Source organism: Podarcis muralis, chromosome 7 (assembly GCF_964188315.1).
Source record: "Podarcis muralis chromosome 7, rPodMur119.hap1.1, whole genome shotgun sequence".
Classification (NCBI taxonomy): Eukaryota; Metazoa; Chordata; class Lepidosauria; order Squamata; family Lacertidae; genus Podarcis; species Podarcis muralis.
Genome location: NC_135661.1, coordinates 35,316,811 through 35,343,104, shown reverse-complemented (window position 1 = coordinate 35,343,104; position 26,294 = coordinate 35,316,811). Strand labels below are relative to the sequence as shown.

The window sequence follows — 26,294 nt, the reverse complement described above, 5'->3', positions numbered from 1 at the left end:
TGGTCCAATGTTCTGTTACAATAGAAGTTTTGGAATGAGTTCAATTACAGTGGTTTTACTCCAGCCGTTTTGCGAACTCCTTTTGCACATGTATGGGTGTCCTTTGGTGAGTATGAACAACTGAATACTTCTAAGTACGACCCATTACAGAACTTGCTGACAAAGTGATGATCTCCTGGTATGGCTGAATGATGACTTTAAAAGAGCTAGAAAGTGTGTAGGTATTTAAAGCATCGATTCACTCACTTGCTGCCTCTTTTCAATCTTCAGCTTCATTTGGACTTGGATGCACTTTAAAGTATATCTGTACAGATCCCACGAGGCATCCTGCATCTGATGCTTGTGGAACGCACCCATCAGGTTACCACAGAGAAAAATGAAAGCATTGGCAAGCACCTGAGGAAATAAATAAATGCCCCAACATCACAAAACTCAAAATTTTATAAGCGAAATTATCTGTGAACTTTATTAAGGCTAAATGAGCTCATTTTCTGTTCTCTTGCTCAGCACTTGACAATAGACTCCTGGCCCAAGTTTCATTACCCAGTCAATACAACTGCACCAGCTGCTGTTTCCCCCAAAGTTAGCTAGATATCATGGGGTTATTTTGTTTTACTTGGATGTATCTACGTGGTGCTATGTGGTGCTAATAGTGAACTGTGAGTCTCCTTAAGGGCTCTAGCTTCGCTCCTTCCCTTGCACAAGGGGAAGCAACAAACCATGGTTCCTGGCTTGGTGGTATGTCCTAACCAGGAATCATGATTCATTTTGTTCCAAACAAACTATGATGTAAAGTCAAGGTTTGATCTCTGTTTACCAGTCATGGTTTGCTTCAGTGGACCAGAGAACATGGCCTCAAATGCTGATCTCAATGTTCGAGCAGGCTAATACTGGTGCAGGCCGCTATTCAGATAAACTGGTACCATATGAAAAGCTGGTTCATAAAGGAAGTGGAAGTGATCCTTCAAAATCAGGGGTGGGGACCCTTTTCTTGCTAGCAAGCCAGATCCTTACGTCCCCACCACAGCTGGGCCAAATCTAACAGGTGGGTGGAACCGTCCCTCATCCGATATTACTGTGTAATCAGGCAATGCTGCACTTTGAAGTCCCATTGCCGGGACTTCAAAATGTAGCATGAGCTGTTTAAAAACCCTTTTGCAAACATTCCTGAGCTGCTCTTTGAAGCCTCTGGTTTTCACAGGTCCAAGGAGCAGTGCTGAGAGGAAGAAGAGGTAGCATGTGATGGAGAAAAAAGACCCTTTGCCTAAGACGCTGGAGAGCTGCTGCCAAGCAGAGTAGACAATACTGGCTAGGTCTGATCTGATATAAAGAAACTTCATGAGTTGCTTCCTAGATAAGCCTCCCCCGCTACAAACACACACACACACACACACACACACACACACACACGACAGATAGGTAGCCGTGTTGGTCTGCCATAGTCAAAACAAAAAAATTCCTTCCAGTAGCACCTTAAAGACCAACTAAGTTAGTTCTTGGTATGAGCTTTCGTATGCATGCACACGAAAGCTCATACCAAGAACTAACTTAGTTGGTCTTTAAGGTGCTACTGGAAGGAATTTTTTTGTTTTGACACACAGGAGAGGCATTGATCTTGGAATATGAAGGAATCAGGGAAGATCAATGGACTCAATAATGCCGCTACCCATCAAACAAAGATCCTGAAAAGTTTTGAGTGTGGATAGTGACATATAATATTCCAACAAGTAGGCCTGCAAAAAAATATCAGGACTGTCTCTCCACAATTTTGCATTTTAGGGTTTTTCTGTCTTACTTCTGTGATATATTGCAATCAGAACTATCTGCTCCATGTGCCAAACCTTAATCTTTCAATATCTGTAGGGCGATGTAATTTTTTCACCCCATTTGAACCTGAAACAAAAAAAAAAAAACTTCTACTCTCTTCCTTGACTGGCTATAATAGGCAAAGTTTATTTCCTTTTAACAAGCCCTTTGTAGAAAAGGTGTGCTTCCTCTCGAACTCAGGTACGAACGCAACACTCATTTAGAAATTGTGAAAGAGATTGTGCTTGTTCAGTTGAAAGGTAATTGGGGAGAAAATTAATGAGTGTATATAGGCAAGCACTTGTGATGGTGAACAGTCAGGCAGCAAGAACATTGCTTTGAGAAGGACCATGATTTAATAGCCAACATTAGCAAACTGAAGCAACATCCAAGCCTAAGGAAATTAAATCATCTACTACGGTATTCTGATGAAGCTCCAATATATACACTGTAACTGAGACAAAAAGGAAATTACATATTTTAATAACTTAGGCAGGTTCTCTTCCCACCCTCTTTTTATGCTGTTAGCAAAGGGGGAAATTAACCAACAAAGAAACAAATGACATAGCAAATGTTACAAAGGAAGGTTTAATAACCTAAGAAGAGCCTGCTGGATCTGGCCAATGGCCTATCTAGTCCAGCATCTTGTTCTTGCAGTGGCCAACCAGATGCCTGTAGAAATCCACAAGCAAAAGCAGAACACAACAGCCCTCTCCCCTCCTGCAGTTTCCAGCAGTTGGTAGCATTGCTGCCTCCAACTGCGTGAGCAGAGCAGAGCCATTGTGGTCAGTAGCCATCAATAGCTTTATCCTCCAATTTGTCTAATCCTCTTTCAAAGTCATCCAAGATGGTGGCCACCATTGCCTCCTTGTTCCATCTGTTGAACAACTTTTTCTCTTTTTGCAACCCAGAAGAAACCATAAACTGTAAAAGCGTCCTTGGCATAAAGGAGGAGGGCAGGCTACTAATAGCTGGGCCCATTCTGTATATCCAGACGGCAGGTTGCTCAGCAATGGTAGCTACAGAATTTTGAATGCAAAGGCTTCAAAATATCCCCTAGAATAGCTAGGGGGAAGGATGACAGAGGTACACATAGGACTTCTCATTTATGGGTTTTGCTAGCACCCGGTAACTAATTATGAGACCAGGAATGAATTTTCCTCCAGGCAAGTCAAACTGGCTAGCAACTCAAGTGGAGGGTTGGTTCTGTTGTTGTTTTAAGAGAGTGTGTGTGTGTGTGTGTATGCGCATGAGTCTTGGCTCTCTTTCACAAGTCATCCTAAACTTTCTGGTTTGAACCTGCCTTCTTTGCTGGTGGTACACGTTGCCTAATTCACGTAGGTTGACTGGAGGGGCTGTGAAACGGACAGTTCCTGCCTTCAGTCAAAGAGTTGGCAACAGGGAGTTGACTTGTAGCACTCAAGCAGGCAGGAATTAGCAACATGTGCCAATTGTTATTAATCTAGATAATAGATTAAGTTGTCAAATAACATTCATCATTTGTGATTTACAGTTTCGTAGGGAGAACATGCTACAGGTTTTAATTCTCCTCTTCCTCTCCAGTTTATAGAACTACGGTGGGGCTAATTTTAAATCCCCTAAAAGCATTTTTTGAAACCCAAGCATTTCCATTACTGTCACTTTGGCTCAGTTCAAACATCATGTCCAACCATGGTTTGCACGAATAGTGCTGCGAAGTTCAAAACATGGTTTAAAAATAACCCTTCTGGATCAAGCCAAAGGCTAATTTAGTCCAGCATCCTGCTTTTGACAGCAACAAGTCAGGTGCCTTTGAAAAGCCAAGTACCAGACAATGAGGGGAATAACTCTCTCCCACTGGTGTTGCCCAGCAAATGCGGTTCAGATACACGCTGCCTCTGATGCTGAAGGAGGCATATAGCCATCATGATGAGTAGCAATGTATAGCTTCCCCTGTGGATTTCCCCCCCTTAAACCTTTGGAAACTACGCTTTTGGAAGCTCATCTGTGGTGCCGCCCCTGCCCCCAATTTATGTAGTTACAGCTGGTGCCATCTCTTTTTGCTTTTCAACAGGAGCTGAAAACATGGTTCTTTACATAGGCATTTACAGGATATTAGCATCTAGACTGAGTGCTAAGTTGTAGTTTGGCAGTGTTGATCAATTGGCTTGCTTTACCTGCCCTTTGTTTTACTGTGATTATATTGATTGTACCCTGTTGTCGCTGGGATCACTTGTGATGAAGGTCCAGTGAGAAATCTTCAGTAGATAAATACATTTAAAACTGCTTGCTTGGTTTCCTCTTTCTCTCAGCACTCTACTTCACTTGTTTACTCTTCACAAGTTTACTGTGCCTTCGGTAGCCTCTGAAGGCAGAGTGGTGGTCACAACCATGGTTTGTCAATCCACACATCATGCCAAAACTTAGTTGGTTAGTCAGCCATGGATTCCAATTCTTGTTAGCCAACTGAAGGGCATGGTTTGGCAATTCTGACATCACTGCAATCCATAGTTTAATGTCCTTAACTATGGCTTGTCATGATTTCTGAACCAATCGAGAGCAGAAGACTATACAAGATCTGGCCATTGGTGTGGGGTGGAACCCCCCCCCCCCCGTGCTTTGTTTTTACCATGGAAAGTGTTCCATTGCTTAAGATCAACAGTAACAATGAATGGATGACAATGGCAAATACAAAATTTGGTAAGCTTGTCAGTTTCAAAATTTTGTTACTTTGCTTACTAAAATAAACATGTTGAATTAGATCACCCTATGTTGTGAATTGCTCTGTGCAAATTACCCAAATTTTCAAAGGAATACTTTCCTTCCCCCCCCCCCCCCTGGAAAACCAGCATGACTGGCTCTGGCTTGTTGTTAGCAAATCAAAGAGGCAACTCTGATAGCAAAACAAGAAGGATCACTATATTAGTGTAGTCAAGCAAAAATCCCACTCCACTTTGTAACCACAACATTTTAACAGTTAAACAATTCTTACAGCCATTCAGATGTCGGCTTATTCTAAGTGCTTTCTGCCCCTTTAACTCTGCAGGGGTGATGTTGGTAGACTTAAGACTGAGTCAATTTGTGGTTACTAACAACTATAAAGGAAAATGTTTTATTTTATTTGATGTTATGTTTCCTCTAAATCCCGGAATGACTATACAATGAATGGGCTGGAGAAAACTTTTAAACAAATGAGTACATGCATTTAGTGGTTCGATGATGTATTTGGTTTTAGAAGAAAAATCACATCATTCTCCAGGTTTGAAATCCAGCCAAAACTACGACCAGGGAACTTAAAGAAAGCTTATAGAAAGCATTCAAAGCTAAATAGTCCACAGTTGCCGATCCAGGCCACATTAAGCAATACGTGAATTTCTCACATATGGATACAGGTAGCGGTAACCAGTTCTTCCTACCACATTCCACTCTCTAGTGGAATATATGCAGGCATTCAACACAATAAACCCACCCAAGGCTTATAAATAGCCATGCACTGGCCCAGTTAAGACAAGCAAACAAGAAGAGGTATGAATGAGCTTTTTGGTCACTCATGCAAGCACTTTCTCCCTACGTTAGGAGTGGGGAACCTTTGGCCCTCCAGACTATGCTGAACTAAAACTCTCCATCAGTGCTAGTAGACATAGTTGATGACCAGGGGTGGTGGAAGTTACAGTTCAGCAACACCTCAAGGGCCAAATGTCCCCCATACCTGCCCTACATGATGTGCCTGAATACAATGCAGAAGAATTCAATGTACCATAGCTTCTCATGGCATCTTAATCAACAACCATGGGTCCACATTATACATTTAAAGCACACAGCTTCCCTCCAATAATCATGGGAACTGTAGTATACCTCCCCTCCCCAGAGCTACAATTTCCAGCAACCTTAGCAAACTCCAGTTTCCACAATTCTCTGGAGGAAGCCATCTGCTTTAAATGTATGGTTTGGATCTGCTACAAGTTTCAGATCAAGACAGGATGCTTAAATGAACTATACACACCCTCAGCCTCCTCCTCACATGCCTGGCCAAATCTGGAGGGCAAACACTGTACACATGCACTGAAGCAAAAATTAAATAAGGAAAGGAAAACAGAATGTGGCAGGAGATCCCATCTTAGAACTCTTACATAATGTGCAACTTAGCCCCAACATTCTCCAAATATCAGCCCCCAGTGTATCTCCCTGGAATTCTGACACACACACACACACACACACACACACACACCCTGCCCCCCCTGCTGAATGGATCTCTGAGGAACAAATATCTTGAAATGAGGAGGAAATTGTTGTTAGAACCCATTTCTTCGAAAGACTGAAGTCAATCAAGTGTGATTCAGGGTGTCTAATGAGCATTTAATATAAAGGAGATGCCTCAAAATGTGCAAGTAATCAAAATTCAAAGGAAAATTGTTCCCGAAAAAAATTGTTAAGAGATTTGTCAAAAAGAAGAAAGGAGAGCAAAGTGTTAAAAAGAAGGGCTTGCATCATTCCACTAAGTAGCAATCATTTGGGGAAGGAAATGGGTTACCTCACCCTTCGAGACATGACGCACACACCTCAACTATGTGGATCCTGAATCAGAGAGGCTTTGCCCCTTTACACCGAGCTGTTTATCAGATTTCAAAAGCTTCATGACTAGACCCCTGGTGCTTGCCAAGCAATTGTGAAAATTCACTGGAAGGGTGCAACTGGCGCACAGACCAGTGTTACAAAGCCATGAGAATTTCTCTTTCCCTTTTCCAAGTAATTTAGGAACACACCCAACCCTCTTCATGAAAAGCCAAACATTCCCTCTTGGTATTTATCATGAATTATAACATTGTGAAGAGGATTCTGGATTGCCCAGCAGGAAACATTTTGCTTTAACTGAAAAATAATAATTAAAAAAAAACGAGAAACAAATGCAGGACTTGTGCACTCTTTCTACACTTCACAATCTGCTTCCCAAAACAATTTTATTGTCACTTCAGGTAAAAAAATTCAGTGGGTGTGATTCAATTCAGCAGGTGCATGATTAAACTTTCTGTACTCTGTGTCCAAATTCTGTAACTCTGACAGACACACACACACCAGAAGGAGAAGAAAAAAAAAGAGTTTTACAGCCTGACTTCCTAGACTGATATTGGTTTTACTGCTTGATAAATTTGTCCAAGATTCTTTCTGGCTCCTGGGAAGAATGCCACCAGCTTTATGAAGCCAACAAATGGGCAACAGCCAATATCCACATGGAAGAACAACAAAGAATAAATATACACCCAGAAAACAACACACTATATCCCAAGACAACAGAAAAGCACAACACAGCTATTTCCAACTACCACTTATTCTTCTAACATATAAGACCAAATGTGAATATAAAGTTGTATTTTAACTGCTTAACTAGACCGACTAAAAACATTTTGATCGACTTAAAAAAACTGGAGAAGTCCTTATGAAACCTCTTCGAGCATTATATGGGCTATGACACACATGTGCATTGATAACAAAGTATTCTTCTAGCTTCTGAAATTTTGTGTTTTCTCCATACGTTTAGCTAAATCAAAGTTTTAACCCCTATGGACCACCTGAAAATTGCTGAGAGCCTCAGCAATTGTATTTATCCTATTTACATCCTTCAAGGAGCTCAATGGTTCTCTCTCCCTTCTCATTTAATCCTCAAAGAAACACTTTGAGGTAGGTTAGGTTGAGAGGGAGCGATTGGCCCAAGGTCACCCAGTGAGCTTCAAGGCTGAGTGGGTCTCCCAGGTCCTAGTACAGCATTCTAATCATTCCACCACACGGGTAATGGACCACAATGACTTTTCAGCCAGCTGTAGCATTTGTTAACATCTAATCCAGCATCCTGTTCTCACGGTGCACCACTAGATGCCAGAGGGAAAGGCACAAGCAGGGAAAGAGCAGCACAGCCTTCCTGTGGCTTCCAGCAATTGACATTCAGCAGTATTGCTGCCTCCCAACTGTGGAGGCAAAGCATAGCCATCATGGCTAGTAGCCATTAAGGGAATCAAGAGCCCTCTCCATGAATTTCTCTAATCCTCTTTTAAAGTCATCAGGGTTGGTGGCCATCACTGCCGCCTGCGGAAGTGAGTTCCATAGTTTAACTATGCGTTGCATGGATAAGTATACTTTAGTTTCCCTGTCTTGAATCTTCCAGTGTTGAGCTCCACTGGGTGTCCCCGGCGTCTGCCTGATCAAAATGCACATGTTGCAATCACATATACAAACCTTTGCCTTACCTGCCGTGGAAGAGTCGGGTAGTCCTGCTTGTTTTGCGCTACAGCGATGCTCAGGACTACAATATGGGAGAGCGCTGAAACGCTGCTGACAATCACAGCATCTCTCATTCCCAAGGGAAACATGGTATAAGCCGTGAAGATGATGAACAGAAAGAATGGCACCTGTTAAAAAGAAACGAGATCCTTGATGTTTTCCAAGCACCTGTCAAAAATTACGGAACAAATGATAGGTTTCGAAAGAACAACGGAAGCTGTGAAGGAACCAGTACTCAAAAACGCTTTCAGGGAACTGGGTAAGAACAGCACAACTTCCACTTCTATAAATGGGTTAGGGAAACCACTGTGTTAATCAGAAACCTAGGTAAAAGGCAGGTAAAAAAGGTAAAGGGACCCCTGACCATTAGGTCCAGTCGTGACCGACTCTGGGGTTGTGGCGCTCATCTCGCTTTATTGGCTGAGGGAGCCGGCGTACAGCATCAGGGTCATGTGGCCAGCATGACTAAGCCACTTCTGGCGAACCAGAGCAGCGCACAGAAACGCCGTTTACCTTCCCACTGGAGCGGTACCTATTTATCTACTTGCACTTTGACGTGCTTTTGAACTGCTAGGTTGGCAGGAGCAGGGACCGAGCAACGGGAGCTCACCCCGTCACGGGGATTCGAACTGCGACCTTCTGATCAGCAAGCCCTAGGCTCAGTGGTTTAGACCACAGCGCCACCCGCGTACAGGACAACAATCAATAAACTGGGACACAACCCCAGCAAGACAGAGGTACAGATGAAGGGTACTTCATCTATCTGAGGAGTTAGCATTCTGGATAGGGTTGCATTCCATCCAGTTATTCTTCTGATCTAATGGGCAGTGTATTATAGGCCAAAGTATCTCACTGCACGTGGCGGGGGGATGGGGGCCTGCCTCCTCTCTTACCCCACCCTCCCATCTGCTCTCCAAAGATCCAGAGAGATGTCTCCTTTTACCACACCCAGGCATATACAGGAATGTTTTGTATATGCCCTTTGCAGTCAACCAATCAAATCTTCCTGCCTGCTCTTTTCCCTCCCTTTCTATCTCCAGTTTGATGAAACATTTCTCCAAGGCACACCCACATCTGTAACTCTCAATGGTGCCCCTAATTGCTCATAATCAAAGCAGCATTAATTTTGCAAATTGATGTCATAATTAAATGATTCCCCCCCCCCCCACTGCAGGTGATTAGCCATGCCCATTTGCATAATGAGTAGTGTCTGGGGATATTCAGACAGCTCCAGATTTGAAGGCAGTTGTGTTTTGTTTTAAAGCATGCATTTTTAAATGAGTGTATAGAAACACAGCAGAAACACATCCCTTCCCAGAGCCAGTGGGCAGAATATTTGGACTTGGGCTAGAGAAACCCAGGTTGCAATCCCTGCTCACCCATGAGGCTCACTGGGTGACCTTTCATCAATGGCTCATGGGAGAGGTTAGATAAAGACATGTCATATCTTTAAAAAGCACATTCAACATACAGTCCCCTGAATCCTGGGAACTGTAATGTACCCCCTTCACAGAGTTACATTTCTCAACACCCTTAACGAACTACAGTTTCCAGGACTCTTTGGGGGGAATGTGCTTTAAAGATATGGGGTGCATGCAGCCCAAGATTTTGGAGGAAGACTGATAAGGAACCCTATTCAATGCCATGAGCAGCCTGGAGGAAGGAGCAGATGACAGATCAATAGATAAAAATTAAAATACCTGTTCCCATGCAGCAAGTTGAGGAGTCTTCCCTGCGGCAAAAACGGAGACATATCCTATGGCCAGCAAGCAGATCCAAATCACAACAGCAAACAATTTCAGCCGACACCAAAAGAAGTATTCGAAGTAAACCAGAAAATACATGACTATGAAAATTATGAGTGCTGTGCCGACTGTAATAAGGTAGGCAAGATGATCTCCCGGTGGCTGATAAAAAATAAAACAAAAGTCACCAAAACACACACCACAGACTGTATGCATGTTCTCATTCTTCCATAGCACAATCTCCCAACAATCTAAACTTTTAAAGGCATCAGAAATTCATAAACTAAAGCACACTAGCAACACAAGAAGCTCCCTTTGTCTGACCTGGTATATCTGATCATCTACCCTAGAAGCAGAGAACCCTCTCTGTATGTTGTTGGGACTACAATTCCCATCATTCCTGGTCACAAGGGAAGGAATTCGTTTCAGTTCGAGACTATGAAATTTGAACTTTCCAAAACAATATGTGAACCAAAACATAGTTACCCTCCGAAATCCATACTTATCCAAATTCTGTGATGCAGTTATCCAGCCAACTAGTGTTTACAAATATATGCATATACAATGGGAAAGCATGAGAAAATGAAGATATCAGTGCAAATAACGTACAAAACTGCACTATTTTATAGAAAATTGCTTTTAAAAATGTGCACTTTAGTCAAAATTGCATATAAATATGTGTCTATTAGGGAATAGTACACATTTAGATGCTGTTGAATTTTCATATGGATTTTTTTTTTAATTGAAAAATTGCAAATTGCTTCAAAATGTGGAGAACTGAATTGACTATTGAAAAAATGAGAAACTGGGAGATCCTTCCATTTCTGCTTTGCAACTTTTAAACTGGAAATCCCACTGGCTCTGTTAGTGCAGCTGAGAACCTATCCCCCACTGCCAGGATAAAAGTATAACTCCTACTGCAGCAACAAAACCTCACATTGTATAAATACTTCAAGCATTCACAACTTGGTATTCACAAGCAATCCCCGCTGATAGTATTGTATTCTGGTAACAATTAGATTTAAGCCCGGTATTGGACTCTAAAGTGCCTTAGAAATGTGCAGCACCTTAGCAAATCCTCCCTCTCCCCCTGTGTACTGATCTCAGTTTTTCTAGGTGTTTTTGGCTGCTACGAATGAAGACACACTGACCTGAACTAGCGCAACTAGAAAATGAAGCATCTGGTGCCCCTCTTGCTACAGATCCCTTTTATAACCTAGAGCAAATTACTTCGGGACTTCATTCCAGAGCCCGAAGAGCAAGAAGAGAGGCATCTATATCTACTCACATGCTGGGTGAGGAGAACGACGATGAGGGTCGCACAATAGGCAATGACGATGAAGAGCAGGAAGAAGAGGAGGGGATGCTGTTGGCTTGAGTAGCGGTACTTCTCGTACAAAGGGTCTGTTATCTTGCAGCCTTCATTCTCGTTGAAGAAGTATTTGCCTTTCGCTGGCATCTTAATTCTGGCTGGGCCACGGTGGTGCCTCTCCCCCTCGCGATAGGCAGGGCAGGTCTGCGCTGCTCCAAGTAGCCACCTCCGGTCAAGTAGCTGCTGGGTCTGCCTTGTTTGGCCACATCAGCAGACTCGCGCTCTGCGCTCGCATCTCTTCTTATAAGCATTAAGTCCTCCAGATCTCAGCATAAATTGGAAGAGAAGCACCCTCCTCCTCCTCCGCTCCCAAGCCATGTGCTACTCATCAACAGTTCCACACATGGTGTCCACCCCCCCTTCTTCTTCCAGACTTGATTGCTATTTGTGTTGCGGATGGGAGGCTGCTTCTATTTCGCCGTGTTCATTCAAACATCTTGCACAAGCTGTCAGTTATTCCCTCAGATTACTGCTTTGTGGGGCAAACTGCAGAGGAAAGACAGAGAGAGATAGGGTTTTGTGCATTTTAAAAAATGTTTCAAGTATAGCAGGTGCGTCTTTGTCTAAGAAGAGTGCATGTTCCTCAGCCCCAATAAAGTAAATATTATTTAACAACAAGGGCGAAATACACACACCTTTTCTCCTCTCAGGATGAGTGAGTCACAACAACGATCCCTTTAAACATGATGCTCGTCTTATGGTAACAAAATACTGTAACATTGTTGTCAGCATGATGATTATTACTCAACCGTTTTTCTCCTGCAATATTCAGTATTGTAGTCCTTTTCATTCATCCTGCCATTATCCACCCCCACCCGCTCCAAGTACATTGTTAAAAGGTTCGTGGGAAATATTAGAGCAGCCTTGTATTTAACAAGTCACCCAGTAGTCACAGGCAACCAGCAATTCCATGCAGGCAAGGGATTAAGGACACAAGAAGAGCCCAACTGGATCAGGCCAGTGGCCCATCTAGTCCAGAATCCTGTTCTCACAGTGGCCAACCAGATGCCCATGGGAAACCCGTAAGCAGGACCCGAGCACAAGAGGCCTCTCCCCTCCTGTGGTTTCCAGCAACTGGTATTCAGAGGAAAGTTGGACCAAGGCAAGTAGGTAAGTAGGTAAGTGGAGGAAGAAACTGATCATTCCATCCCTCCTCCACTTGGTGACCATGCTGGCCAAGGAGGAAGGATCAACTATGACAAGCAAACTGGTGGAAGAGGAATGCCCTCCACCAATTTGCTTGACTGAAGGCAAATATTTTCACTAGCCGACTTAAGAAGCTTGTAGCCTGCATGCCCATGCTAGCTGTGAAACATGCTTCTTTTCTTCCTCTGAAGCCAAAATGAAGAAGGGGAAAAACTTTGTGGTGAGTTCCAAGGCTGTATTAGAGATGTCACCTGGTTAAAGAAATTTTGACTGATGAATCATGTGGTTTTAAGTCTATCCATTAATGTCTCTCTGTGTGTTGAAACAATAGTTTCGAATCAATGAAATAACTATTTTGGATGGTGTTTCATAGCAGACATAATCAACAAAAAGGGATTTATCCTGTGTTCAAGAGAAGGGAGGATGCCTCTTCTGAGATGGGGCTTTCCATCTGCAGCTTTTCTAGTGTGCTGTTTTTAAGTATTAGTATTTGGTAGAGAAAACTAAAATGCATTGATTAAACTAAACTTAAATAACCGTTGAAGCCCTACATCTATTTTGTTCTGACATTTCTATACTGTCCAGCCAACTGTGTCCTCACAACAGTTCACAATTTCATACTTTAACTATCCAGTCTGGGCTAGAAATTTAGGGGATAGACAGACTCTCTTCTATGGGATTAGCATTTAGTTCTAGGGCCCAATTCAAAGCACCCATGTTAGTGTTTATAGCCCTAAATGAATCAGGCTGCGAATACTTGAAAAACCACCTCCTTCCCTACAGACGTCCTCAGGTGCTAAGACTGGTAGAGGGTGCCCTCTTGCTAGTTCCTCTACCCTCAGAGGTCAGATAATGGCAGCCTGGGAGGGGGCATTCTCCGGTGGCCCCAAAGTTGTGGAATTCTCTCCTCACAGAGGCTGGTCTGGTACCTTCATTATACAAATTTCAGCGAATACTGAAAACACACTTCTTGACCCTGGCTTTTGAAATAATAATAATAATAATAATTTTATTATTTATACCCCGTCCATCTGGCTGAGCTGCCCCAGCTACTCTGGATGGCTTCCAACACATATAAAAACATAATCAAACATCAAACATTAAAAACTTCCCAATACAGGGATACATGCGAGATATTTAGGACCCACCTCATTTATGTGATTGCAGGTTGATTTAAACTGTTTCTAACATTGCGTTTTAATTGGTGTAATCAACCCTGGAACCTTAGAGTAAAAGGCTGGGTAATTAATAGTAATAATAATGAGACATCTGAGAGGATATTTCTAGTATTCTTTCCATTTACATAGTGAGCGAACTGAGGTTTTCCTAAAGTTACCCCACAGTTTATAACAACCATCCCGGTACGCAAAAGAGAGAGGCTGGTCCCACTGGGTCTTACTCCCAAGAAAGCATGCACAGGATTGTAGTCTACAGCACATTAAAATATTGAACCCAGTTCCTAGTCCACTAACAGTATTCTCTCCAGAATTAACATACATGTGCAGTTGACTCACAAGCCTAAAACCAAGATGGGTGGGGTTCCCCCCCCAACACAGCTGTACCAGACATGAATAGCCAGACTTAAAAAAACCCAAAATATAAAACCTGAAGCTGACGGATGCAAACACTGGGAGCAAAATTACTTCCATGGCAACAGCAGCATTACATGAACAATGGACAATGAACAAATTACGGTTCTCTAGTAATAACCAATGGCTTTCAAAAGTGGGTCAATATATGAAATCCAGTATCAGGAAAGATTTCCTATAGGAAGTAAGTGATCTATAGGGAGGGGGCAAGTGAAAAAAGAGGGCTAAGCATGGCTTGGGAAGGACTTGAGGACTTGGTATTGTAACTGCAGCTGCTTTGGTACAAAACATCCATCTCCATGGCACCCCTTGGCTCCAATTCAATAGGAAGAGAGCCCCAGAAGAAAACGGGTAAGCAAAACCAGATGTAGGCCAGTTATCTGCCAGTGATAAAATGGTTACTTAAAATATGCAGGAGTACACAATGAGTCCTGCTGATGTTAGCAATGGTACCCAACAGGGCAAGTCCTAAAGGCTGAACCAATTGTTTTGAGGTTTAACTGAAAACAAAAGATCTTGGTCAGGACCCAGAAACCTAGTCTATGTGCACACAAAGATTTGGACAGTGGGGGTTTTGGCTCCCTCTTCCTCTCTGAATAATGAACTCTCATCCAGGAGTGCCCTTCAGATGTGGCTGGATTTCAACTCTCATCGCCCCTACCTAGAATGGTCAATGGTGTGTGATGGGAGCCCTGTTCCCCCTCCCAGAATGGTTTAACAATCCATCCCTCCTTCACAGGGAACTCTGAGAACTGTAGATCTGTGAAGGCAATAAGGGTCCCTTAAAAACTCTCAGGACCCTTAGTAGACTACAGCTTCTTTGGAGGAAGCCATGACTGCCTAAAGCAGTATCATAGCGCTTTTCAAAGTGGGATGGTGTGGATGTGGCCATACACCCTGGATGTGTGTGGGGTCTCGGCATTAATCCTGGCATGTCTGGAGAGAGGAGTCCCACACATGCATGCGTCTACTTCCTCCTCTGAAACAAATGAAGCTGTTGCAGGCAGAAGCACTTCCTGCCATTCGGAGCTTCTTGACCTCAGACTATAGGAGCCCACACAACAGCTATTTATAAGCAAGGATGAAGCAGACTGTACAGGGAGGGAGTTACCCGACTTGGTGAAATGTTTTGACATTTGATTAAAGCAAAGCCTTACTGACCTTCAGCAATAAAAAAAAGCCTTGATCTTCTTACAATGCCTTGTTTTTAGTTACCCAAAGGCTCATTTATCAACACTAAATTGAAAAGATGAAAGTAAGAGGCCTCCTTTGCCTCCGTCTCTGGGAAAAGCCTCCTCCGACCCTCTTCACTCTTGACTCCTGCACCTGGGCACTCAAATAAGCAGTCCTACAATAGGCAAGGACAGATAATTAAGCAGACTGATTTCATACTTGAAAATAGGGGTGGGGAACCTTTTTTGGGCCCTGGTGGGAGAGATCTTTATCTGACAAGTGGTTGGTCCCACCCATCTGTCACAGTTGGCCAGTTGGGTGCAGGGGGAGACAGTGACCAAGCAGGATTGAACTCCTACCCATCAGCTGAGCTTCTCAAGGGAAGTCTCAGAGGCGGAGTTCACACATTACAGTAAACCATGATTAGTAAGCTTACAATGAGAACCAGTGAGGTGGGTGTAGCGGTTGAGAGCACTGGACTAGGACCTGGGAGCCCAGGGTTCAAGTCCCCACTCAGCCATGAAGCCCACTGGGTAACCTGGGGCTGTTCATCTCTCAGCCTAAGCTGCATCACAAGGCAGCTGTGTGAGGGTAAGATGGAAAACGGAAGGAGCACATGCACTACCTTGAGCTTACTGGAGAAGACGTGAGCTGTAAACGCAGTAAACAAATAATAAATAAAGTGAAGAAGGAGCAGGCTGCCATGAAGATTGGCTTAGTGTAACACCTGAACCAAGGCTGTGGCTTTGAGTTTCTCCCTAATGAGCCATGACCAGAAAGAAAGAACAAACCTTGGACTCAGGGTTGTACTTTTTCTTAACCCAGGGGACAAAACCCTCAGTAAAACCAATCAATCGATTTTCTTGCAATTAAATATACAACTATTCTTGCACCACAGGGAGCTGTCATATTTCAGTAGGCCACTGGCCTTCTCAAGACAATTCGCCCCCACATGCCTCGTATATTTGTCAGACAAAATACAATACTCCACAAGTTTTAATTTGATTTCCAGCCCACATTTGAATCCATTTATCACACCAAATATTTTCCCCGATCGACATAACCAGCTTCTACATGACTCACGCTGAATTTGACCCTCTGTGGCCCTCTTACATAACCCTTGCAGAGTGCCCCCTTGCGGAATCACCTGTTTGTCACACACAGAACCTGTATCTTCAACACCAGGGGAAAAAACTTTGACTCAGTTTAAAACACAAGGCACATAAGGACACAAGATGAGCTCTGCAGCATCAGACCAAAAGCCCATCTAGTCCAGCATTCTATTCTCACAGAGGCCAAGCAGATGCCCCAATGGGAAGCTCACAAGCAACAATGCTCTCCCCACTATGATTCCCAGCAACTGGTATTCAGAGGCACAATGCTTCCGATAGTGGAGGTTGAACACAGCTATTGTGGCTAGAAGCCACTGTCAGCCTTATCCTCCATCCAAGTTGGTGGCCATCACTACCTCTTGTGGGAGTGAGTTCCACAGTTTAACTACGGGACCTCATCAGGGTCTTGGAGAAGAACTTTTCCCTTTGCAAGTGCCCAATGATTGCTTTAGGCACAGCTGGCTTTTGACTGCAAGGCTCTGGAACCCACAAAAAAAACCCACACAGAATCTCTCCTGATCCAATAAGGAAGCACTGAATGAAGAAACAGATTTTCGTTTACACAATGGGCACATACAGGAAATATGCCAAGATTGCTATGGGATGTTGAGGACTAATAAATAAATGAAGTGTTGGTGCAGACACAGTAGCAGAGAAAAGCCCATCCAAATTTAACTGAAAGTAAAACAAAGAAAAGGAATTGTACTTTGCTAAGTTTAATCGTTCTCAGAAAAGCAGCTAACAGCTCATCTTTGCAGTCTATGGAGCAGACAGCAGGTCATCACACTTTATGCCTTTTTGTATTCTTCAAATGCGATGTTGGTTTTCACAGGACTGGCAAAGCAGCGGTTCTACTTGTTCATAGGCAAAGGTTAATGCTGACCAAAAAATTCTTATAAGAAGAGATCAAAAGGAAACACATCAGTCAAATTAAGAGATGTCCACAAATACATGATCTTCCTTCAGTTTTTTGGCTAGCCGTTAAATTTACTGTGAAGAATGTATGTACGTATTTGTATAAAATATCCTTTTTGTTCAATCAGCTGAAAATCTCAGAAATTAAATACTGGTCGAGCTCACTCTAAAGCTAATCCATGGTTTGTTAAACAAGCCATGGGTTACGCCACAAACAAACCATGGCTTGTTTCTCCAAAATATCTAGTTCATTTTTCAACTACTGGTTACCTGGAACCTTTTCAGCTCTGTGAATGTCTGGTGTGGGATGGCTAAGCAAGCCATGGTTGAAGATGGGTGCTGGGTTTGTATGTAACGCAAAACCATAGCTAAAGAAAACCAAGGTTTGTAAGCAGTAAACAACCCATAGTTAAACTGATGGGCAGGATTCACAAATAACACCAAGCCATGGTTTAAAACCATGGATTTGTTTTGTGCATGGACCTCAGCATTATATCACCATAAAGGGTTGTGTTTTGTTTTAATGATTGGGGATCCCCACCCGCATTCCCAGGTGGGACAGGGGGAGGAAAAGATGTGTAACTACTACAGAAAAATTAACCCGAGATGATGATTCTCCATGCAACATTTCACATTGTCTGCCACTTTATTAGTAACCAGTAACTTTGGGAATTCATAATCACACACGTAACTACAAATTAGAGATATGTTGTTGTTGTTGTTGTTGTTTAGTCGTTTAGTCGTGTCTGACTCATCGTGACCCCATGGACCAGAGCACGCCAGGCACTTCTGTCTTCCACTGCCTCCCGCAGTTTTGTCAAACTCATGCTAGTAGCTTCAAGAACACTATCCAACCATCTCGTCCTCTGTCGTCCCCTTCTCCTTGTGCCCTCCATCTTTCCCAACATTAGGGTCTTTTCCAGGGAGTCTTCTCTTCTCATGAGGTGGCCAAAGTATTGGAGCCTCAGCTTCACAATCTGTCCTTCCAGTGAGCACTCAGGGCTGATTTCCTTAAGAATGGATTGGTTTGTTCTTCTTGCAGTCCATGGGACTCTCAAGAGTCTCCTCCAGCACCATAATTCAAAAGCATTAATTCTTCAGCGATCAACCTTCTTTATGGTCCATTAGAGATATATTACAAATTGGAGATATATTTCCACACAAAAAAGCAAGCACACACACATACACAAAAAAAATAGAGAGCACACAATTAAATGTGTTGTATATTTCATAAGCAGCCATCCTCCTGGCTTTTTGATTGGGTTTGACTCATTCAGCTTATTGCTGTCAAGACACCCAAGCATGGAGGAAGCAGGAATAGGCAGTATCCATCAGTGTTGTGGCAGAGTGCAGCTCATAGCAGGATGCCCCAGGTTGAAATGGCCCAGGAACCATTCTATCTCCAAAGTAGCATGCTTCTGAACACCCGTTGCTGGGAATTGCAGGAAGTTAGAGCGCTGTTGCATTCATGTCCTGCTTGTAGGCTTCCCACAGGCATCTGTTTGGCCACTGTGAGAACAGGATGCTAGACTAGATGGGCCTTTGGCCTGATCCAGCAGGGCTCTTCTCATGATTCTTGTGATCACTGGCCATTGTTGGCCTGCAATGACCCGGGGAGTACCCCATCAAAAACCAAACTATCAAGGTTCTATCGATCTACACGCAGCCAAGGTTGTTGGACGTAAGCTTCGCACCTCAAACGGAAAACTGTTCAACCTAGTAACTTCACAATTTGTTCCAGGCAAGAACATTACTTTCATAACAACGATTTTCATAAGCAAGCTAGCTCCAGGGTGCACTGAAGGCTATCGGACCAGTGTGGGAGTCAAATATAATTTGTGCCTTTCCAAGCTTAAGATACACAATTTGTTCATGATCACCAGGTTCCTCATTATGCCCCATGGATAGATTTTTTTTTCTCCAGCCAAAGCTAACTTGCAACTGATCTTAACAACTGTTTAAATCAATAACCCCAATTATCCTTTTTAAGTTTCCAGTGACCTATTTTAAAATTCTACTTCTTTGCAAACAGTGTCCTCAAAAGTGAGGTAGCCTTTCATTACCTCTCATATTCTAGAATACAGGAAGCATATAAGGATACCAAAAAGCTTATTGTACGATGATGGAGAAAAGTTGCCCCCTGAAAATTAGCCCCTGAATCAAGATGTTTAATAACACAGGCAAGAGACATGTCAGGCAGCTGCACGGGGCTACATTAGGGAATGCCAATCCTGAGGGATGTAATTTTTCCCCAGTAATCTGCAACACAGAGAAATATAACGTAAGGAAATTACACAAACTGGTGTCAAGCCAGTTAAGAGGCATATAAATTAATAATAATAATAATAATAATAATAATAATAATAATAATAATAATAGCTAGCACCCCCTGAAATAAGAGTATTGCTTACATGCTTTTCCTTGCCCATCTATGAGAAAGAGGACTTTAACTCGGGGGGGGGGGGTCTGAAAGGGGCCAGGCTTCCACAGTACATAAACACCCTCCCGACACTGCCTCTGAGGTTCCTCACTTTAACCAGCATGCTATTGTGAGGAGGAACCTTTTGCACATTCTGCCCTGGGTGCTAAAATGACTTAAGATTGACTTCTTTCTATAAGATTATATCTGTTAGCTGACACCAGGTCAATACTTGCTGAATGTTCAGCAAACACTGGCTTATTTGCTTTAAACACTAGCATCTGGGGGCATTTATAGCAGATCTACCTTAATATGGATGACGGATAAGAGATCTGAGGACTCCTTTTACGGAACAGAAGTTTAGAAAGCCTCCCCTTTTTAGACATAGCTGAAAGAGATGTGGAAGTTTCTGTGAACTCAAGCAAAACAGAAACAGCAAGCAGTTTGATGCTTGCTGACAGGGTGCTCCTCTGTCCCATTACCCCACCCTCACAAGAAACATTTCTCCCTGAAAGTACTATCGCCAGCAAGTCTGTATGCCCAACACTTGCCCTGCAAGTTAAATTCCACTATCCCGCATAATATATTTATGACATTGTTTATTCCACCCTTACTCCATCAGGGCAGCGGACACAGTTCCTCTCCCACCCCGCCCCTCACAACGAGGTCAGGCCAAGAGACACATCACCCAGTGAATATCATGGTTGTGGGCATTTGAGCCTGTGTTGCCCCACACAGTTTAGTGTAGTGGTTAAGAGTGGTTGGACTAGGACCTGGGATTCCAGAGTTCAAATCTCCACTCAGCCATGAAGCTCACTTGCTGACTAGTAACTGCCTCTCAGCCAACCTCACAGGGTTGCTGTGGGGATTAAATAAGGCAGGGCATGACCATGTACACCACTCTGAGCTCCTTGGATGGAGTATGAATGCAACATAAATGATAACACTCCTGACAGTCCCTGCCACAGCCCCACTATGTGTTAGCCTTCTTTCCCTAGCTGTAAAATGGGGACAGCAGTAATCTCTTTTACCAGATTGCTTTAATTCCCCTCCCCTCAAATGATAAGGATCCAAAGTGTTTTGCAGAATCAAAATGTTGTGCAGCTGAAAAAGGTAGCAGCTATAAATGGTACCAACGCACTGTGGTAGAAGCTGCGTTCCGTAACAGCAAAGTGTCATTTGCAGGAAAAGCCAATTTGCTAATGCTCTGCCCCTTGCTGATTGCAAGTACTGTAAGGGAGTTAGGGGTGGGGAAGCAATATAAAAAGGGCCCATGCTTTCAAAGCAACTTTCTGACTTCAAAAAGCACACCAACCCCTCCTGCACACAGCAATAACCACAGGCATCTATTTCCGTGGCAACAGTTTACCCAGCCAATTTCATTCTGACTGGAGAACAGTTGACAAGTCTCACGACAAAGGCCCACACCCACTAGCTGCTACAGCCAGAGGTTGGTTTTTTCCATACTCACCAAAACCATTTACAGAGAACTGATGGCGCTCACATTCTGCCAAAATTAGATAATGCGTATATGCACACTAGGAACAGCCAGGCACAAAAATGCATTCATTTTTATTAATGCTGCAATCCTGTGCAGAATTACCTGAGAGTACATTCTATTAAACATAATGTAACTAACCTCCAGGTAAATATGCAAAAGATGAGATTTCACATTAAAACTTGGCCGAATAAGGGGTGGGGGTTGGGAGTTTATAATAGGCCCCTGGTTTACCTTTCACCTTTCCATATGTCCATTTAATACAGCTTTCGATAAAATGAAGGGTTTTTTTACCCACTCCTCTGGTTGTCTACATAAAATTAATCTGTAATGAATCTCCTGTCCTGTGGCTTTCAAACAGGTGTTCTTGGAATCACCTGGTTGCCTTGGAAGCTGAATGAGGTTTCCTCAGAAAGTAGGCATTGCCAAGCTTGCTTGATATCAACTTCCCTGTCATTAGAAGCATTAAGTTTTATATGCTTGTTATCTGATTGCAACTAAGGAGTTTGGTGCTTGGGTAGAAAGGAATTAAGGGAAGAATTGCTCAAAGTTCCTTATTGGTCAAGCCAACCAGCCAGTGTAGTCAAGACTCTTTCACTGGAAAGCAAATTTTGGGGTGCTAAAAGCGTTACCGGAAAACTAATAGGTATGTGGAACAAACCGTTGCAACCTTTGCAGGAAACCTGCTATATGTAGAGGAAAATATGTGGCTATGGTACTACTGCTGCAAATTGCCCTGGAGATTTGAAAACCTGAGAAATGCACCTTGATACAAGTTTATAATGTTTTGCACTGCATAAGTAATGCCTGTTATTTTAAGAATGTGTTTTAAAATGCTTTAATATATGCTTTTAATTTTATTAAATCCAATGAACGGTTTCGCTAATTATCAACTTTAAATAGCGAGTATTGTTCTGTTTTTTAAGGCACGTCCTTGTAATTGCTGCCATCTGGTTTAAATTTTGTAACTTTGCTTTGTGCTGCTGTGGTCTAAGCAATAATGTGATAAAAGTTAATTTAACTCTTCCATTAGGAAAATTGATGGCAAATTGCTCAGAACAGCCAGGAAATAGCTGAAAATAAAGCTCCTTGTGTTTTCTGAACTGAGGCAGCTGAGACGAAGATATGCCCCCTTTGGATGACGCAATCTAAAGAAACAAACAACCAAAAGTAACACAAGCAGGTTGCAGGACAGCAACTGGAAGGATGGAGAAAGCAAGAAAGTGCTATTTTTGAGCACCTAACAATAGGAAGATTGGCCTTGTATACTTGTATAAGGCAGCTATTTATTGATCTAGATCAGAGTTTCCCAAACTTGGGTCTCCAGCTGTTTTGGACTACAACTCCCATCATCCCCAGCTAGCAAGGCCAGCGGTCAGGTATGATGGGAACTGGAGTTCAAAAACAGCTGGAGACCCAAGCCTGGGAAACTCTGATCTAGCTTAATATTCCCTACACTGCTTGGCAGCAGCTCTCCCGGGTTTCAGAGCCAAGAGTCTTCCCCATCACTACCTAGAGATGCCAGGGATTAAAACTGGGGCCTTCTGCATCCCAGACATGTGTTCCACCCACAGAGCTAATGCCTGCTCCTCCAATGAGCAGCTAGCTGCGGAGTAGTGTTGGGAGTGTTTTATGACAAGGTTTCCGTTTACCTACTGAAGCCTAAATAAACTTGTCTAGTGCTCTGAGTAAACAAGTGTATGTCTAGCCAGTGGAAGATATACCCAGGAACACATGTAAAGCAGGGGGGTTCTGTGGCAAATGCTCAGCTGTAGATGTTGAGAGCAGATCCTGAAGTCTGCAAATGGGCCATTGGCCTGATCCAGCCATCTCCTCTTAAGTTCTTATGTATGATTTGAACCAGCAAGAGTGGGAATTTCTCTTATTTCAACCAGCATTCCCTCCTTCACAGTCTCAGGTTCCTCTTGCTTCCTACTCAAGTGTCATGCCCTGATGGTAAGATTTATCAACAGATTAATTAATACAAACCTGCCAAAGGATAGCCAACATAAATTAGGAGCTTGAGAAACTATCCAAAGAATTGGACTAGGACTCTCTCTCCCTTTTTCTATATATATTTATACACATATTCACTTTTAAAAATGTTGCATTTTAAGGGCAAACTGAAAATAATAGCACTTGGCATACATCCATGACCACACATGAGTAGCTCAATCCTGCCCCCAGGCTACCTGGCACACGTCTCTTTGTTGCTGTGCCAGCATCACAGAAGAAGTTGGAAGAAAGGGAGAAGGAGAATAGACCTATAGACCTATTTCAGTGTCTGTGGACTTCTATCTTTTTGCCAACAGCAACAACTCCTCTGAGTATACCTTAGTTGGTTACAACTTGAAGTTTTTATACCAGCTTTTGCAGATCTTCAAAGCAGTATATTGGTCTAAAAGTTCCCGTCCCCCAACTTAAGGCTTCTTCCTCTGGCGGAAGGAAGGAACCTTTTGGATTGGCCCGATGTGACAACACAATGTCACTCGAAACACACACACGAGTAGTGCTGCAAGACCCTTTTTAACATATGACAAATCTAGAACCGAAACAAAATTAATGATACAAACAGGGGGGGGGGGTTGTATAGCTCTGAAAGTTGGCATACAAATATCCAGAGAAATAATACTTGACACAAGGAGAGGGGGGGAGAATATGGAGTAACCAGCATTCTGTCAAAGTTCATTTTGTATATTAAAAAGATAGCAGCATTTCCTTCCTTTCTGCAATTGCAAGCACAGACAATTGTTGCTTAACAAAAAGTGCAAGAGAGGTTGCATCCAAGTGACAGGAGGAAGTGTAATTCAAAGTGCTTCCTTTCAAAACAGAAGCCACTACTAGATCTATGTAGAGATCTGCTCTCTCCCACCACACCTCCTTGTGAATTGCAACACTAATTCATTGCTTTTCTAAAGAGCAATTAGGTCGCTTAAGCAAATGCAGAAAGGTTATTTCTTTTCTTCTTGTCCCCTCCGTTAACTGTGACGTATTGGCAGAAGCCGTGCCAGCTGTTACAAATGGATGTTGATTCAGTGATAAGGTAGGAAATTAAGTACAAACTTTCCATTCAGCACACATCGAAAGAGGAAACACCCAAGAGCCCACGGGCATCTAGACATAATTTTCTCCAAAGAACCATAGCTACCAAACTGCTTGGTCTGAATTAAGAGAGGCACATGTTAAGAAAAGAGGAACCATTACAAGGAAGTTGCTCAGGGCTGCTTCCTGTTGCAAGAAAATAATATACTCTTGGGCTGAAATGAATATTGCAGAGGGCAATTTGTCTGCTTCCATGGTGATAGGGACACAATGGCCAGGTTGCACCCAGGAGATCCAAACTTAACATTAAGACAAGTTTCCAAGCTACAGTTTGTCTGCAGAGTATAAGAAATGCCCTGTCTTGTCCTAGATGTGTCCCAGGTTGCAGCAAATTTTTCACTTAATGAAAGATATCGTGGACACAGACAGCAGCAACATCCAAAGCCAGTTCAAGGTTCAATTCCACGCAAGCAGAGGTCCCAGCAAAGGCTTAAGCAAGGGGCAGTCTGAGGTCCAGGTCAGCGGACAACCAAGATCAGGTACAAAACGTAATAGCTGGCAGCCAGGTTTAAGCTCCTTGTATTAATTTACAAAGCCCTGAACAACTTAGATCCAGGGTACCACAGGGACAGCCTGAAACCTCATATCCCAGCTCAATCACTGAGATCATCTGCAGGAGCATCTTTGGTCCTTACTGAGGCTCATTTGACAACAAGAAACCAAGCCTTTACTGTGACTGGCCCAGCCCTGTGGAACAATGGGCCAATAGAGAAGAAGCGGGCGTCTTCAGTGCCAACTTTTAAACACCTGCTGAAAACTTTTTTGTTTCACCAGGCTTATGCAGGCAATCAATAATACATCTTTGGTTATCATGATTTCTAGTTTCAACTCTTTATGGTTTTTTTTTTTATTGTACAGTTTTATGCACAGTTGTTGTGAACCGTTTTGATATTTCTTTATGAACAAGAATTTTTAAAAATAAATTAATAAGATGTTGTTCCAACGGCTCTCGTAGCTCATAAGCAACAGCCATCTGCCCTCCCCCTAACACAGGCCCACCTGTATTCTATTAAAAGTTTCGACAGAAGAGGGCCCTACTCCTGAAGGAGTCCTCTTCTGCAATCAAGTGGTTCTTCTGACTATGAGGGTCTCTCTAACCCAGGGGTAAGCAACCTTTTTTCAGCCGTGAGCCGATCTACCTTCCCTCAGACCATGTGGTGGGCCAGACTATATTTTTTTTTGGGGGGGGGGGGGAATGAATGAATTCCTATGCCCCACAAATAACCCAGAGATGCATTTTAAATAAAAGGACACATTCTACGCATGTAAAAACACGCTGATTCCTGGACTGTCCGCGGGCTGGATTGAGAAGGTGATTGGGCCGCATCTGGCCCCCAGGCCTTAGGTTGCCTACCCCTGCTCTAACCAATTCCCGAGAAGCAGGTAAAATTAACATGGTGACAATCATCACCCATCCTACTTCCCTTAAAACTAATTTGGAGCTGTTCCTCCTGAGGAAGGGCAGAAGAGCCCTGCATCTGCAACATGCAACAACTCAAATTTGTTTAACTCATTGCACAGAAACAAGTACAACCACATTCCTAGCTAGACTTACTATTGAATATCTGTTGTCATGCTTGGAAAGAATGAATGCCGGGGGGGGGGTAGCAATTGAACACCCAGGCTTTTAAGGTTTGATCATTACAGTCCAGGCAGTGCATATTGGACTGCTTATGTACACACTCAAGTTGCTTTTAAAGGGGGTGGGGTGGAGATAACAAGAAGTCACAGGGGTTTGCATTTCGTTTTGCCATGACCCTGGCCAGAATTGGATCCTGGTTTGCAATTCTGGTAAGGCGAGCAAATAGAAATCATAGCTTGCTGGTTAAGATGGCAGTGATAGGAAAGATTCTCATCTAAAAGCTTGAGGAGCCACTACCAGTCAGTGTAGACAATACTAAACTAGATAGATTAATGGTCTGACACTGGTGGTGCTGTGGTCTAAACCACTGAGCCTAGGGCTTGCGATCGGAAGGTCAGCGGTTCGAATCCCTGCAACGGGGTGAGCTCCCGTTGCTTGGTCCCTGTTCCTGCCAACCTAGCAGTTCGAAAGCATGTCAAAGTGCAAGTAGAATATACGTTCGTTAAAAAACCAGAAGCCTTTCTATTAGGAATGGTAGGAAACGAAATCAATAAGAGAGACTGTAAACTGTTTCAATATGCAG

At 43.1% G+C, this 26,294-nt stretch overlaps 1 protein-coding gene across 5 annotated transcripts in view; it reads right to left on the bottom strand.

Annotated features, from left to right (window-relative positions):
• ADCY7 (adenylate cyclase 7) overlaps positions 1-26,294 on the bottom strand; it is a 76,449-nt gene that overhangs the window by 35,234 nt on the left and 14,921 nt on the right. For 4 of the 5 annotated variants that reach the window (XM_028740191.2, XM_028740188.2, XM_028740189.2 and 1 more), the window contains exons 2-5: positions 11,092-11,661; positions 9,759-9,965; positions 8,025-8,186; positions 247-396 (exon numbers count right to left, since the gene is read on the bottom strand). In XM_028740191.2, the coding sequence (XP_028596024.2) occupies positions 247-396; positions 8,025-8,186; positions 9,759-9,965; positions 11,092-11,262 (690 nt within the window). In that variant the 5' untranslated portion in view covers positions 11,263-11,661. Of the gene's footprint in view, positions 1-246; positions 397-8,013; positions 8,187-9,758; positions 9,966-11,091; positions 11,662-26,294 lie in introns of those variants that run through there. The other variant, XM_077931532.1, reaches the window with a different exon arrangement.